We start from the raw sequence: 15,550 nt of genomic DNA on the forward strand, positions 1-15,550 counted from the left end.
ATGTTCACAAGCAGACAAGTAGGCGCTTCTTGTACACACGAGATGATTGCGTTCTTCCGACACTTGAATCAAAATAGCTGGAAAAAATAATGAGTATACAATTGATGGCAATTGATCGCCTTAACATTACACATATAACATGTAGAACAATTTCTGTCTTCGATATGCCATGGCAGAACGACTCTTATAAGCTTTACACTTTGTAATTTTTTGCTATAATAATTTCAAAAGGGATGTGTCGATTATTAGAAAAGTTTTAATAGTATAAGGCTTGAATTCGTCGGGTTATTTTTCAAATGTATTGTATGTTTAACTCGTAGATGGAGTGGACAGAACAAAACAGATGTCATGTTGGTCAGAGAAATTTTATTGTGTGAACCCTTTAAATTTAAGGCTAGCTCTAACGAGCGTGGTTCGGCATAGAGCCCTAAAGCGCAAAATCAAATGAAGCGATCATAAGAAACCTGTGGAAACCTTCGGTGCAAGCGCATTTTCCAATCACCAAAGAGAATATTATGGAGAAAATGGTGGATATGACAACGTTTTGGCAATTCCCTACTGTTGGGGTGCTGTAGATGGGTGCCACATCCCCATCCAGTGCCCTCCTGGCGGTCTGAAAGCCTGTAAAGAGTATCATAACTTTAAGAACTTTTATTAAATAGTATTGTTGGCCATCGTAGATGCACAGATGCACATCGTAGATGCACATCGCTTCATCTGGGCAAGTGTTGGTTTTCCAGGAATCTGACTCTTCTTCTTCTTCTTCTTCGCGAATACATGTTGTAAGATCCCTCTGACCATGGTCTTTCTCATCCACTTTGCTGTGACAATCTTTGACAAGCTTTTCTGTACAAGGAGCGCACTTGAGAAAATACCCAACACGTTTATTTGGTTGCCAGCTGATATTAACTTCAGGAATCGAACATTCCAATAGAACACAAACACTTTTACCACACGTTATACAAGAATACTTCGTTTATCTCTCACAATTACTGCAAGAAGATGACAAACTTTCCTCCAAAGCGCCATGGCCATAAACTACTACGTAAACTCGCGCGAGAAGTGCCCAAGAGGAGCTTTTGCGCATGCGGAATACTTGAAAAGCTCGCCACGGGTCGCTACGGGCTTGCCAAAATAAATTGAAATACATCAAGAAAGTGTATGCATTCATTCGACGCGACGCTTGTGCGACTTTAAAACTGAAGAGGCGTTATCAATATTTTATACGTCTTACCAAGACAGATAAAACGTCTTGGACAAATTTAATTTACCAAACGGATTTAATTCGTTTTAGACGTCGCGCTATTGTCGAATTTAATTGCTTGTGGGACCTTGAATTAAATTCGTCTAAATTAAATTCGACTGTAGCGCGACGCATAAACTAGGCCTAAGCGAATCGTTTGAAGTGCTTTTAAATATCAATTTGTCTCTGCTTTTCGTTTTTATGAACATTTGCCATCGATTTAAAAAAGTAGTACTATTATTACACAATAAATATTTGTCAATTTTATGCAAAGAAGGTTTTAGATGCAGCCATGAGATGGCTGTTTACAATAAATTCAATTTACGTCACCCTTCTCGTTGTACGAGAGGAACTGTTGAGAATTTGAACACGTTATTAAGGAATTGTATGGGGAACGAAATATGGTCGATTTACAGTGATAAATATTTCGAAATATGAACATTTTACACGTAAAATCAATAGAACTCTGCCGTTTTAAGCTTGCTTTACCATCACAGTTATTCCTGTCGTATTTCAGGAGACGTGAGCTTGAGACGCCTATGTATATACTAGCTTACCTCTTATTGAAACTGATCTACTACAACTGGAGATTTGAAATTGATCCACTACAATTCGATTTAAGGTAATCAAAATATCTATGGGTAGTTCATTATAAGCAAATGCATGTAATTCCTTTTTTATGCCCTGTAGTTGAATTTTAGGAACTAATAGGGAAGTTTCATCTATCCTACTGGCGATTCAATATCAGGCGATCACTACGATTTGTGTAAAAAATGGATATTACATTAGTATGTGCAAAACAGTTAGAAGTTCTCAATAAGGTGATGATTTTTGCGGCAAAATGAGGAAATTCTATGGTTAACTTTCTCACGACCAACGGTCAAAATTTGTCAATTTTTACGCTTGACGGCTAAATAACTATTGGGTTTTTATCAGTCTCAAATGTAATATGTTATGAGTTTCCAAGGAATGCTGTCCAATTTCAAGAGACAATCAAGGAGCCAGCGACGAAAGCGAAGATTATTTGCAAGGAAGAACGAGAGTCGACCGTGGCGGAACGTTTTGCCAAGCAACAGGAATGGAAATGTGCCAATCGCAGCTGTTGTTAAACCAATGAATGACAGCGGACCATCCAATTCTTTATAAGATGAAGTACAACCAGTGGACATCATCTTTGACTACATCAGGAGACAAACGATAAACTTAGCTGTCAGTGTTAGTCACCACGATGACTAACTATATAAGCTTTTCTCTTGAAAAAGAAAATGGATATGAAACATAAAACTAGACAAAGAAAGTCGTGACATCAAAGGAAGCAAACTGTAAATTTCACATTTTGTGGGATTATATTCTAACTTCAAAGGATGCACGACTGACCCATTTGGCAGCGGTAACTTCTTTGGATCATCTTTGCAGTCATTTATGCAGTCATCTTTGAAGTGTAGGCGACAACAAGGAATTTTACAAGCGGAGAACGCGGTAGGAATGTCTTGTGATGTGTTTTGTATGTCTGTAAAATAGAAGTAACGGTAATGACGTTAAAAAAAAATGGAAACATTTAGACCAAGTAAATCTTGCGGTGTCGGTGTGTTGATAATATTTCTTGCGGCGATGCTGTGTTTGTTCTATTATTTATATCCAGAACCCCCCATGTCCACCTCTACGACACTTTCTCGAATGAAGAGCATATTCTGGGTAATACCTGCAAGAACAAACATATTTTGCTTAAAAACGTTCTGAGAATATTTGAATTTCAATATGTCCTCCTGGGCTAAGCGTGCCTCGGCATGGCAGACGGCCAAATGAATCTGTAAAAATAACATTTTTTTAAATAAAAATATCCCACCTTGTTCTCGCATATTTACCGAAAATATTACCTGTTTAAGTTACCTGGGCCAAGTTTTCTATCGTTTGCGGGATATCTTTCTTAAGTTTTTATTGATAAACGTTAGGACAATGTTTGATTTAGCAATACCGTTGAATATCTCGAAGTTTCTTCATTTGAATTAAGCTGCTTGAATCGCATTTGCCATCCATCGACAAAGGTTATTCTCAAGTTGAGGGTAGAATTGAAGTCTTTGATATCCTCTGTATTATTTCCTTTACACAATGTAATCGTTGTACATGTCATTTAGTGATTAATTTAAGCATTTAGGTGGCGAGATGACAAAGAAACGAAAATGATTGTAATTTCTAAGCGAATTGTTTAAAGTGATTTTAAATATCAATTTGTCTCTGCTTTTCAAGTTTATGAACGTTTGTCGTTTATTTCAAAAAGTATCATTATTATACAATAAATACTTGTCAATTTTATGCAAAGGAAGGTTTATATGCAGCCATGAGATGGCTGTTTAAAATTTCATCAGACTTGAGCTTGAGAAGCCTGTGTATATACTAGCTTGCCTCTTTGTGTCATATTGAAACTGATCCTCTACAACTGGAGATTTGAAATTGATCCGTTGCAACTCGATTTAAGGTAATCAAAATATCTATGGGTAGTTCATGATACGTAACTGCATATTATTCCTTTCTTTTATTCCCTGCAGTTGAATTTTTAGGAACAAATAGGGAAGTTTATCTATTTTATTGGCGATTAAATGTCAGGCGATTACTACGATTTGTGTTAAATGGATATTTCAGAAGTATATACAGAACGGTTAGAAATTCTCAATGGGGTGATGATTTTTGCGGCTAAAAGAGAAAGTTTTATGGTTAACTTTTCTCACGACCAACTGTTAAAATTTGACAATTTTTACGCCTGACGTCTAAATGTTTGTTCCGAATTTTCAAGGAACGTTGTCCAGTTTCAAGAGACCCACACAAAATTTCCAAGTTCCATGAAGTTAAAAAAAAATTGAATTTCAAATATGAACAAGAGTGGGAAAGGCCGACAGAATTTCAATCTGCAAACCAGTGTAGCTTCAAACTATGTCTGATTGTCCACCTGGTTGCCGTGTGAACTTTAATATAAGAAATAGGAATATAGGACATTTTATGAAAAGACAAATCCCAATTTGCGGAATTATTGCAGTAGTAAAAAACGCATCAACAGTGGAGCATTCTTCACGCTTCGAAGTTATATCATTTTTTTATTATTACTGTTACTAAAAGCAGGAATGGGGAATGGAGAATGAAGGATGGAGAACGGGAAATGTGGAGTGGAAAACGAGGATTAGGAAATGAGGAATAGGAAATGAAGAATAGAAATGGGGAATAGGAAAATGTAATGGAAAATTGAAAATGGGAAAACAATTCTTTTTAGATTTATCGCTTATTATGCTGTTTTTTATCTTTTTTCAGCGGTGATAATCAATATCCGTGCTTTTCGATTTTTCAAAAACATTCGATTCGAAAAACTTTTCAATTTTTGTAACTTGCAAAATCTTTGAAGGACCCGATGTCCTGCCTCTGAGACTTCCAAATTTTGGCTACACAAACATTCATGTTTTCTTCAACCATAAGCTGCCATGGTATGCAAGATATGCCAGGATAAAATTTCATCAGGAAAAAATACTTTAGTCAGCTAGTCTAGTTTGACCTGCGATGGCAGGATTTTTCTCGTTCATCTTATCCTTTTTCTTTGGAGTGAAACGAATTTGAGCGCCGCTGTCAAAGTGTTTGGGGTATCCCCGAGTTTTAGGCATCTGCCTTCCCAAAACACTTTGACAGCGGCGCTCAAATTCTTTTTCGATTTTTTTAAATTTCTTTTTGGAGCGAAGTGGGTTTGTGATTGAAGTTAGATTCAATTAGTGAAGTTTGATGCGACCGCCGCCAAAATTGTTTTCTTCACAGCTCCAAATGGCTCCGTCAATCTCTAGAGAGAAGTTGGTATCACTAACCGAGAACAAAGCAGTCAGGATCTTGCCGATCATTCGTTCATTCGAACGTAAGGACCAATCAGCATGCCAAAACATATTTAAGGATGGATATCAAGAGTTTATAGAGAGTATCACAGTAATATATTTATCATTGCTGGTAAGGTATATTGTTATGGCTGCTATATTTGCCATACTTGCAGCAGTAATTTGGTCGGCATGGATCTTTGCTGTGTTTTTGGTGATGGCATGCATGGTTTTGGCATTCATCTGCATATATTTGCAGTTGACAGGCTGGCTCTATATTAATCATACACTGAATTCAGGTGATTTAAAGGACATCGAAGAGTCCTACATGTCGATTCAACAGTCGCACTTGTGGGTAGCAGAGTTTAATGGAAGAGTTGTTGGGATGGTGGGCCTCGTTCACGAGGAAAACTTCGAACAAGGCGTCTATGAACTCAAGCGCATGTACGTTGTCCCGAGTTGTAGGAGAATGGGGATCGCTAATAACCTGATTAATGAACTTATCTCACATGCCAAGACAAATAGAATAAAATTGGTTTTCTTAAAAACAACGTCTACACTGCTGCCAGCGATTCAACTGTACATGAAGAATGGTTTCATATTTTCCAGCGCTAGTTTAGGTGACAAGTTTACCGAAGTGCCTGTCATCAACAAACGTAGTTTACCACATGACATGCACCTCAAATTAGACATTTCCTCGTTAGCTGCATCTTAAAATATTCCTTTAAGTATTACATGTCTTCGCACCTTTCCAGTTTAGGTGAACATTTCGTAATTTCATCTGCAAGCTTTGAGGCAGAGCCTTTTCTTCCGTAACTGTTGTGGTAGAAAGTGCACGTTTTTATGAGCCATAATTCAGCTGGATCCCTTTAAACTTTTAATCACTTATTTTAAAATAATCTAGATTAAGGAAAATACGGGAAAGCTTGTTGCACAGCTGAACAAATATGCAGCCTAAGATGTTGTGGCACTTATGGTGTGGTATCTGTTCGTGGAGAATTAAAATATCAGCTCCACACTCATCCCTTTTTCCACAGGGAAATTTGACTCAATGTATGCCTGAAGGGCGTCTATTAAAATTCACTTAATTACTGTGCTTGTTGTTAATACCATAGAACAAGTTGAATCACTAAGGAACAACAACAACAACAACTTTATTTTTTCACCCCAAAATATACAAGAAAGAAAAGGAGTACATCATTTGACGACAAAAATGTGTTCCCAACGGTTTACAAAACACCTGAATGTATTCAATTGAAACAATATGTTAATAAACTTCTAATACACTTTATTTAAAGTTCTACCACTTGAAAAAATGTATGAACAAGTTTTAATGGAAATAAGTTCCTCGGGTTAGCAAAATCCCATCTGATTTGACCGATTTTTATAGAGCTAGTGTTTTCTCTGTTGATTTTTTTCTTTCTTTTATCATACAATGCTCTTAAAGGCCAGACACGCGTTTCACATTTCACTTATGTTAGGAATTCCCAACTTTGATTGAGGATCTCAATGAAGTTGATCTTCAGCCGATACACACCTATAGCATTGTTTAAATTCCTTATTGTGTCATCCAAGGTCAACAATAGTGACACCAAACTGCTTTTCCAAACAGGTATTAGGGAGACCCTTTGTCACCATGTAAACCAAATCAAACACCTTTTTTCCTTGAAGTTCTTCTCCAAGTTCCATGCCTTGCTTTGTTGAGGCATCCATGCAAACCAATGGGGCAGCTTTCTCTTCATGAGAAAGCTTTTCGAACAATGCCTTCAGTAGCCTCTGCGATGGCTTTAGAATCCGCAAACAGAGGTCCTATTAAGTAACCTTCCTCTTGAAGAAAAGTCGGTCGGGCAGAGATATAACTCACGGTTAAACCGTCATTGTTGACGGCCACATATCCAAGGGTACCCTCTGCACGAAGTAATCTCGATAAGAACGCGCTACGTTCGAAGCCAAACACATGCGTATCGTACCGAAATATGTTCTTTAGTTCTACGTCCTCTATAGCTTTGACTTCTACGGGGATTTTCTTAGCTATTCTTAGAAAACAAGCCATGGCTGTTGGGAGATGGAAGTCATAGCGTGCCGCATAAGAGTGACTTCGAAATCCGCTTCTTTCATACATTTTCTCGAAGTGAAGCAAAGCATATAATCCGATGTTGCTGGTTGGCCTCACACTTGAAACGGCGGCATTGAAGATCTTCAAACCGTATCCCTTTCCTCTATATGCCTTGTCCACTAGATAAGCTCCGATGAAAGCAAAGCTATCGCCATATTTTGAAATTCTAACAGTGGCTATGGGTTTCCCGTTCAGTTCACCAACGAAAGCTGCCGTGGCATCACAAGCGAGAAAAAATTCGGCGTCCTTTAAACCCGGCCGCCAGCGTTCCTTCGCCATTGGTTTTATTGCAAACCTTTGCATTTCTTCTTCAGTCGTGATCAGGCGAATCTTGAACGATTCCTGCTCATCTGTCGCCAGCTTACGGTCGACGAAGGACTCCATCTTGGTACGTGGCAGCTGTGTAACCAATCATGGCAATCACTTTTTTGCACGTCACGCAAGTCACGTTACGAATCTTGACGTAAATTTGACGTATAAGATATAGATTCAGCCAAGCCTAAAAACGGAGTTCTCGATAGTTTATTTTCCAGCCCCATATTATTCTGAATAAAAACTGAAATAAAACTCTTAAAGACTGGCTGTAGAAGAGTTTTTCTTCAAGGGGCTTTAGAGACCAGCCAGGGGGGGTGGGGAGGGGGGGAATAATTGACGAGGACGATGTTCTCAAAACCTCCAAAGCGATTAACACACATGCTAGTCCGCGGTACCTTCAAACAGCCTAGGACGACGCTCGTTGCTGTTCCTGATGTTTTGATAAAATTTTCGAAGATAGGGAATGTTTTCTTCTTCAGATGAAGTGTATGATGTCAGCATCGGTTAAAATTATATTATAATGAGCGTGACGTCTAATTTCAGTTCGGGGGAATTGAGGGAAAATCGAAAGAAACGACGGTGAACTACTTCGCGTCACTACATTACTGGTCGATTGGAGGAGTGAGAACAGTGAGTCAGTAAAACATTATTCTAGAATCGTAAGGGCTTCTCTTTTTTTTCCTCTTGAAGTTGCCAGGTATGACTGCTTGCCCCACCATTTTTCTGCATACAATGTGGGTGTCTTTAAGAAAACTTCAGATAGCACCTGGATTTCATTTTTCCATCACAGAAATCAATTCCAAACGTCAATCAAGTTTTCTCTTTAATTTTAAAGTTAGTTGATATTGTTATTGGCTATATTAAATAGGTTGAAAAGTTTTAGATGGTATTTTCTCATGTTTTCCATTAATCGAATTTACTGAAAGGTGGAGTTGTCGCAACATGTGAACATGAAACACAACAGTAAATTTTATTAATAAGTAAAAAGTTTTCATTTGACTATCTACAGTACTGCTCGCGTATACGTTAACGGCGCAGACGAATTTCATACCCTCAGACGCAGGGTAGTCAGACGCGTATATACGATTTTTCCACGGTCGAAAAAATGCGCGATTCATCTGCCTTTGTTATTCAGTGCTAGAAGTTTCCTTTGTAGTGCATTGTTGAGTGAAACAAAGAACTTTTTGGTTTGATTCATTCCTGTTTATTTACATCTTGTGTGATTTATTGAAAATGAAATTGTTACTTGGCCACCCACGAGTGTAAAATAATGGTGGAAGGATACTCAAATCCTTAGTGATATAAGGATCCCTTCCGATATGGCTGCTGATTTCTCAATATTCCTAAACCCTTTAACTCCAAAGATCTCATTAGTAATTCTCCTTACTGTCTGCCATACAAGTCTTGTGATGTTACTTTGGAGAATTATGTATTGGATCCATTTTCAATCCTCAAATTGATTTTTCTCTTTATTCTCATCACTTATCTTATTGATATTGTATTGATATTGTATTGATATTGTAAGGAGAAATTCTTTCTTGGCCACTTATGGGAGTTAAAGGGTTAAGGTTAACTATTTCAACATCTCTTTGTACTTGTTTACTGTCATTATTTTTCTTTTGTATGTCTGTATGTTTTTAAGTACCTTTATTTTTTACTTTTAAAAAGATAATATTGTTCTTTCAATTGGGCCATGAAGTGGAGGACAGTTTATACAATCTTCAAGCAATCAAATTTTTTACAGATGGAGAACATTTCTCTATATGTTAGGATCAGGGTTAAAATAAAACCTGTTGTGGTGTCTCAACGCTTGCCTTATTGAGGTGTCCACTAAATACATGCTTATATTTGGAGAAGAGAAGGAAAAAAAACTTGGTTTCTGTGCCAATATTTCACATTTTCATATTTCGACATCATGATGAAAGATGATGACACTTTCAATTTTGATGTTGATTATGTATATTATTTAGAATAGTTGACAGATTCCGGGTAGTCCTGACTACTTTATTCTTTCCTAATGCAATTTGACTTGGTTTGTCATGAAGTCATACATTTTCTGTACATTTCACAGACCTGACAGATTTTGAATTGGTAAAATAAGCTGTGAGTTTTCAAGAAAATCAATCCTTTTTCTCATGTTACCGTGAGAAATTATCAATTCATGAAAGCTGTATGTGGCTTGCTGAAATTTAATCAGTGACAGATCTAGGAGAGGAGCCCAGGGGGCCAAGGTCTTCCCCATATTTTGGGTTAAAAATAAATAAATCACAGAAGGAAGAAAAGCCGGCAGGGCAAGCAACAAAAAGCCAGCCCCGCCCCCCACCCCCTTGGCTCAAGGTCTGGATCCACCACTGATAATTTATGGGTGGAAAGGATGGCAGTGTGGGGGAATTTGTCCACTAAAAAAAAATTAGTTTTTGAAATTGCTTGACATTTCTAGACAAAGATCTAATATTCTTAAGAAGTTTGGAGGAACCCCATAATGGATATTCTGTGAAAATTCCTGACTGCCGAGCATTACTGTACTCAACTGCTGGGCATTTAGTCACAGTGTTTAGAAACAACTCTGCGCAAATGCAAGGATCCCATTACTGGTAACTCAGACGTTTTAGGAGTCGTGAGGTCGCATTTTCCACACCTCCGGATCTGAAAGATTAGCAAGAAATAATACAATAATAATACAATACAATAATACCATTCATTACGTTGAAAATTTTAAAGGATGAGACAGCTAAAATTTACCCTATGACCCCACCCAAGTTTTTGACTCATCACAACGCCGTTTCGGTAACGTTTACAGTGTCTTGCCTTAGATTGTTGAGATAATAATTTTAATCGAGAAAAAAATATATCTAGATGTAAGCAGCTCAGTTTTAAGCGCCGCCTCTTCACTCCCACCCACCCCCATATGTATAAGGCTTGACGTCCCAAAATAACTTCTAGATGCGCCCACAGTCTAGAATGGAAAATTTTCAGTCTCACTCTTCCTTATGTAGATATTTTACGAGAGCACGTAGGGTTCATAAATCTGCTCTTAGTTCTTAACTTCGACCCCTTTAAAAAAAAAAAGAAGGAAAAGAAAATGCGTTCCACAAAGTTACTTGATGTTTACCTATGGTGCTTTGCAGCTGTAGCTTTACATGTGCTTGTGCCCGATGTGCATTTGTGTGGGGAAGGTAGGTATTTTTTTGTAAATGTGGCCCTTCCTTGCTTTTGTAGGAAGTCATTTAAAAAACTAATATGATACAAGTGCACGTGGAATGGCTAAGGAATAAAATATATCTCCGAATAGTCAAGAGTTTTGTTCTTTCCGATCTGTTTTTAAATACTTTGTTTTTACAACTACGCTAATTTTGACACAGCTAGTTGAATTAACATTTAACATTCCATAAATTTGGAGATTCCTTCTAGCTGACGACCTTGTTACTCAATCTTCCTTTGAGTTATGATAGTCCATCTTACGTGATGAACCAACACAGCAGATATAGCGAGACAAACATTTTGTTTGAACTGAAACAGGCCCGTGTGAATCTTCAGCAAGCTTGCGATGAAGGACACCATGTCAAAAAATGCCAGGTTAGTGAACCCGAAATGATTGTTTTGACGAAATGCAAAGTGATCAATATTACGCTTGTCCTACGCTCAATGATCTTATACACCGAGCTTTTGATAAATGTATTTTTGAAAAGGCCTTTTTACAGTCATGGAAATTTAAGTATCGCGTGGTCTTGTTTCTCTAGTGTTGTTATTTCGTGCCAAATACAAAGCCGGACATCAGTGTCTGTGTTTATTGATACAGAAAGAAAACGAATTGCGATTGAAAAAAGGCACTGCTGTATTATTAAATTGTAGTCAAAAAGAAATAAACTGAATTTGCTCTTCAAGCTTTCAGATCTGAAATCAATTTCACACTAACCCTTGGTTATCCTAACCCAGCCTTGAACAATCTGGCCCAGCTGGTTGACAGATGCCCGAAGAAAGGGAGAAAAACAATTTCGAGGAAGCCTTTTTGCTGTGGGGAAAATTGTGTTAGTTTAAGGGAAAAGTTGATCAATTACTTACCTCAGGAATATTGTGAAGCACACCCCTAAAAAATAGCCCTCAGATCATGAAGTAACATGAATTTGGAGGAGATCTACACTCTTCACAATAGCCCCTCCCTAAAATTCCCAATCTCTCTTGGTAGAGTCTCGCCTTTTAAAGAAATAACCCCCTTCTCTCATACCATTCTCAATCTAAGATTTCCTATCTATTTGTATAGGGTCACAAGTGTGTCTTTTATGAGAGATCTGGCTTATCAGGGTTGGGTCCTTATGAGAGACAGGGCAAGGGGCTGGTACGAGAGATGTGGTTTATCAGGGTTGGGTTCTTATGAGAGAAACCTTGTATTGAAGGGCAAAGGCTAACTACAGGGTTGGATTGTTATAAGAAACAGGGTTTACTACATGGCAGTGGGACTGGTATAGGTGTGGCTTAATACGTTGAGGTAGGACATAGTACATAGTATGAAAGTTGTGGCCATCAATCAGAGTTTATTTATTTTGTTATTTATTTATTAATGTACTTATTTATTTCCTTATATATTGATTTTTTCCATTTATTTATTACGGCGATATTTTTTGTGATTATTTTTGTAATTTATTCTAGGCTGAAAGACACATCTGGGCTTTAAAAGGGCTATCCAAATCTGTTACAAAGAAAAATCCCCCGGAAACCGAGAGTGACAACTCTTTATCTGGGATGAGAAATGAAACAGAAGAAATTAATTCCGAAGCAGCAACAGTTTTAATGGAAAAGATTCAGGAAAAGAAGATTCGAGGGAGGAAACAAGATAACAGTGTTAAAGTCCAGTCAATTAAAAAGAAAGCATCAGGTGCTGAAAATTACTCAAAAGATGCAAAAGTAAGAAAAGTTGCTGCCCAAAGTGAGACAGAAGATCAGTCCTAGAGGAAGCTGTCTCAGTCCGAAAGCAGCGAAGACGATCATGGAGAAGAAGAGAAAAAGATCAGTCCGATAACAGCCTGTCAGAATCTGGAAGTGGTAAAAACAAAAGAAAAGGGGATGAAGTCCAATTTGTCAAAGAGCTTAAGTCACAAATAAGAAACAAGTTTGACTGCCCTCTTCGTTGTGGTGCAAAAGTATATTAGCTCCTAAGACATTTGAGAAATGTCCATGGATGAAATGCTGTCAATCTCTTTGACATGCGTCACGAGCAGAGAAACTCCAAAAAACCCAAAGCCGTACAGGAGAAGCGGAAATACTGCATTGACTGCAGACGCGAGCAACGGTACCTCTCAAAGTACCTTCAGAAACAACATGGCTATATCCTAAAGGAACCAAACAGTTCTGGAGGGCATCAAAGGGATCGCAACCTGTTTATGGCTAGACAGACTCTCGCAAGCCGCAGTATGTAGACGCACCACGCTTGGTACTTCAGTAAGATTCCTCCTTTCGCAATCAACAATCATTCTTCCATCTGAGCAGCGTTCCAGGCAGATGCACTGGACTGGACACTTGGTATTACCTTTTTCTTCTCTCACCATCCACTGATTTTCTTCAATCTCTAGTATCATTCTGTTTTTCAATCTTTGTGGCCAATGACATTTCCAGGTTGAAAACCTGGATCGAATGTAAGGACGGCTCTGCACCAATTTCTTTACTTCTTGCGCCACAGCAGACATAATGCAATCACAAGCCAGCGGATTTCCATTCAGTTTGATTGAATACGATTTCCAAAGGTAAAGATACTTGGCTTGATAAACTGGATTGATTCTTTCGTCCCGTTTAATCATTTTTAAACCATCGGAATTTATTAGTGTGGTAATGTTATTGCCCGACAAATCAAGGTCTCTGAGCTGTTTTGTTTCGCCCTCGAACGGTACAATTAAACTATCTAATGCCTTGTCAAGATCCTGAAATTTTAATCCGTTAGAAGAGAGGTTGATAATCCTTATGTCTGGCAGAAGAAATATCCACGAAGGGATGCTAGAAAGTCTGTTGTTGTCGAGATACAGCACTTGTAAAGAGGCATTCTTCGAAAAAGGATTTTCCTCGATTTTTGTGATGTTGTTAGTTCCCAAATCTAGGATTTCCAGGGAATCTAATGAGCTGAACAGTCCCTTTGGAATATGGTCCAGGTTGTTTCGCTCAAGTGTAGCAACCGTAACATATTTCAGGCCTTCAAACAGTTTTTGTTCAATAATCTTCAACTTGTTCGAACGAAGATAGACTTGCCGCAATGAGGTCAACCTTAGAAATAGATCTTGAGGTAAGGACACTAAATTATTTTCGCTGAGGTCAATCGTTTGAATTCCTCGTAATTTGCGAAAACATAACGGCCCAACTGTCCGTAAGCCATTTCCTCGCAGGCTTAACACATGCAACAGTCCGCTGAACTCGTGAGACGTTAGGTCAACAATATTATTGTAATCTAAACGCAATACACGAACGTAAAGGTTACCTTGAACATGGGTCGACGTTACAGAATGGAAACTATCAGCTGTCCTTCTCAGCCCACGTTGATACTCCAGGGTAGAGTCGCTCCAAGGAAATTCTGGTGGTTTCGTCAAATTGCATTCTACCATGAGAAGTCTTTGTAGCAATGGCATGGTAGTCTTCCATTGTTCTGGGATTCCTTTTACTGGTATTCGCTTAAAGTTAACTTCAGCCATTTCCCGCCAGACGTTGTTTAAGTCGGAAAACATAGCGCGTATGTTTGCTGGAAAACTGTCTTGGACCAGCAAGGATGATAGCTTTTTCATGTCCTTTATGAAACTGTCATTTCCATGAGTTACGTTTCCAGAGCCGGATGCAGCCAACCATGTTACCTTCGTTCCTTTTAGACTCAGAAGTCGTAAGTCGGTTGCTTTTGCAAAGACAGCGAGATTTTGTACCGACACTTTGCACTCACCTTTAAGTGAGAGAGCCAGTACAATGTTCTTTTTCTCCATGTTGTTTGGGTTGATGAAATCGAGCTCAATTGACGACAGGCACCAAAACACGACACTGACGTAGATCAAATTGTAGTTATTAATGCCCGTTGTAGCGTTAAAAGCCCAGCTGATATCAAAATTGAATTTCCCTAATTCATTCTCCGGGTTAATAAGCATACATTGCACCATCCTCGTTTGAAGCGTGTCTCCTTCTTTTGTTTCCAAATCTGTTGATATCTTGGAAAACGGCCGACATGGCTCTTTTGTGTAGTTGGAATTCGAAATCGTAACTGAATGAACTAACAAGAATAACAGCACAGGACGATATTCAGCTATGGTCAACAGTAAACCCACCATCATGTACCTCAGAGTTTTTCTGTAATCTTGCAGTTCCTGTGTGGACAACGTTGATTAAAGCAATCGTCAATATCTCGGCGGAACACGCGGAGTTGATCAGCAGTTCCAAGCTGCTGCGCTATTTTACGTGGTCAATGAATTGGTTCTTAATGGAGCTGAAGATCAAACCAAAGTATTGCTTTTGCTAAGCAAAGGCTGTCACCTTCTCCAGCAGCGCGTAGCACTATTCAGCACCAGCCTAGAGATTTTAAAGTTAAAGAACTTTCTGCTTGAAAACAGGAAGCATTTCTGAGGGACTTCACCACACCTTTCTCCCATGAGTAATAAGCTATATTTAGTTTCGACTTCCTGTAGACCGATGAAATTCAGTTCTCGTAGTTCAAAGGCTTTTGTCTTTTGTTTCGGCCCTTAATGTACTTCACTCGAACCTGTCTCCAGGATTATAATGGACCATGAGCAGGCATTGAAGTGTGATTATTTTTATTAAAAAAAATCCTGCCGCGATTGTAATCTCTGGACAGTTTACACATTCTGTTCATTTTGCTGCAATTTTGCTGTTCCTGTATGGATGACTTTGATGAAAGCAATCGTCAATCTGTCGACGGAACATGTGCAGTTGATAAGCAATTCCAAGCTGCTGTGCTATTTTACGTAGTCAATAAATTGGTTCTTAATGGAGCTGCAGGTCAAACCGCAGTATTGCTTTTGCTAGGTGAAGGCTGTTACCCTTCACCAGCAGTGTGTA

At 38.5% G+C, this 15,550-nt stretch overlaps 1 protein-coding gene and 1 pseudogene across 1 annotated transcript; one reads left to right on the top strand and one right to left on the bottom strand.

Annotated features, from left to right (window-relative positions):
- The first annotated feature begins 12,256 nt into the window (after positions 1-12,256).
- On the top strand, positions 12,257-12,838 carry LOC149053138 (uncharacterized; annotated as a pseudogene).
- On the bottom strand, positions 12,404-15,193 carry LOC113664656 (uncharacterized). The gene has a single exon (XM_089195416.1). It carries the CDS (start codon positions 14,806-14,808, stop codon positions 12,844-12,846), a length of 1,965 nt encoding a protein of 654 aa, XP_089051542.1. The 5' UTR covers positions 14,809-15,193; the 3' UTR covers positions 12,404-12,843.
- Between the last annotated feature and the right edge of the window lie 357 nt (positions 15,194-15,550).

Source organism: Pocillopora damicornis, chromosome 1 (assembly GCF_964200805.1).
Source record: "Pocillopora damicornis chromosome 1, jaPocDami1.2, whole genome shotgun sequence".
NCBI lineage: Eukaryota > Metazoa > Cnidaria > Anthozoa > Scleractinia > Pocilloporidae > Pocillopora > Pocillopora damicornis.

Excerpts from the sequence above, each read along its gene's own strand:
- LOC113664656 (XM_089195416.1), bottom strand. The coding sequence starts at position 14,808 with ATGATGGTGGGTTTACTGTTGACCATAGCTGAATATCGTCCTGTGCTG.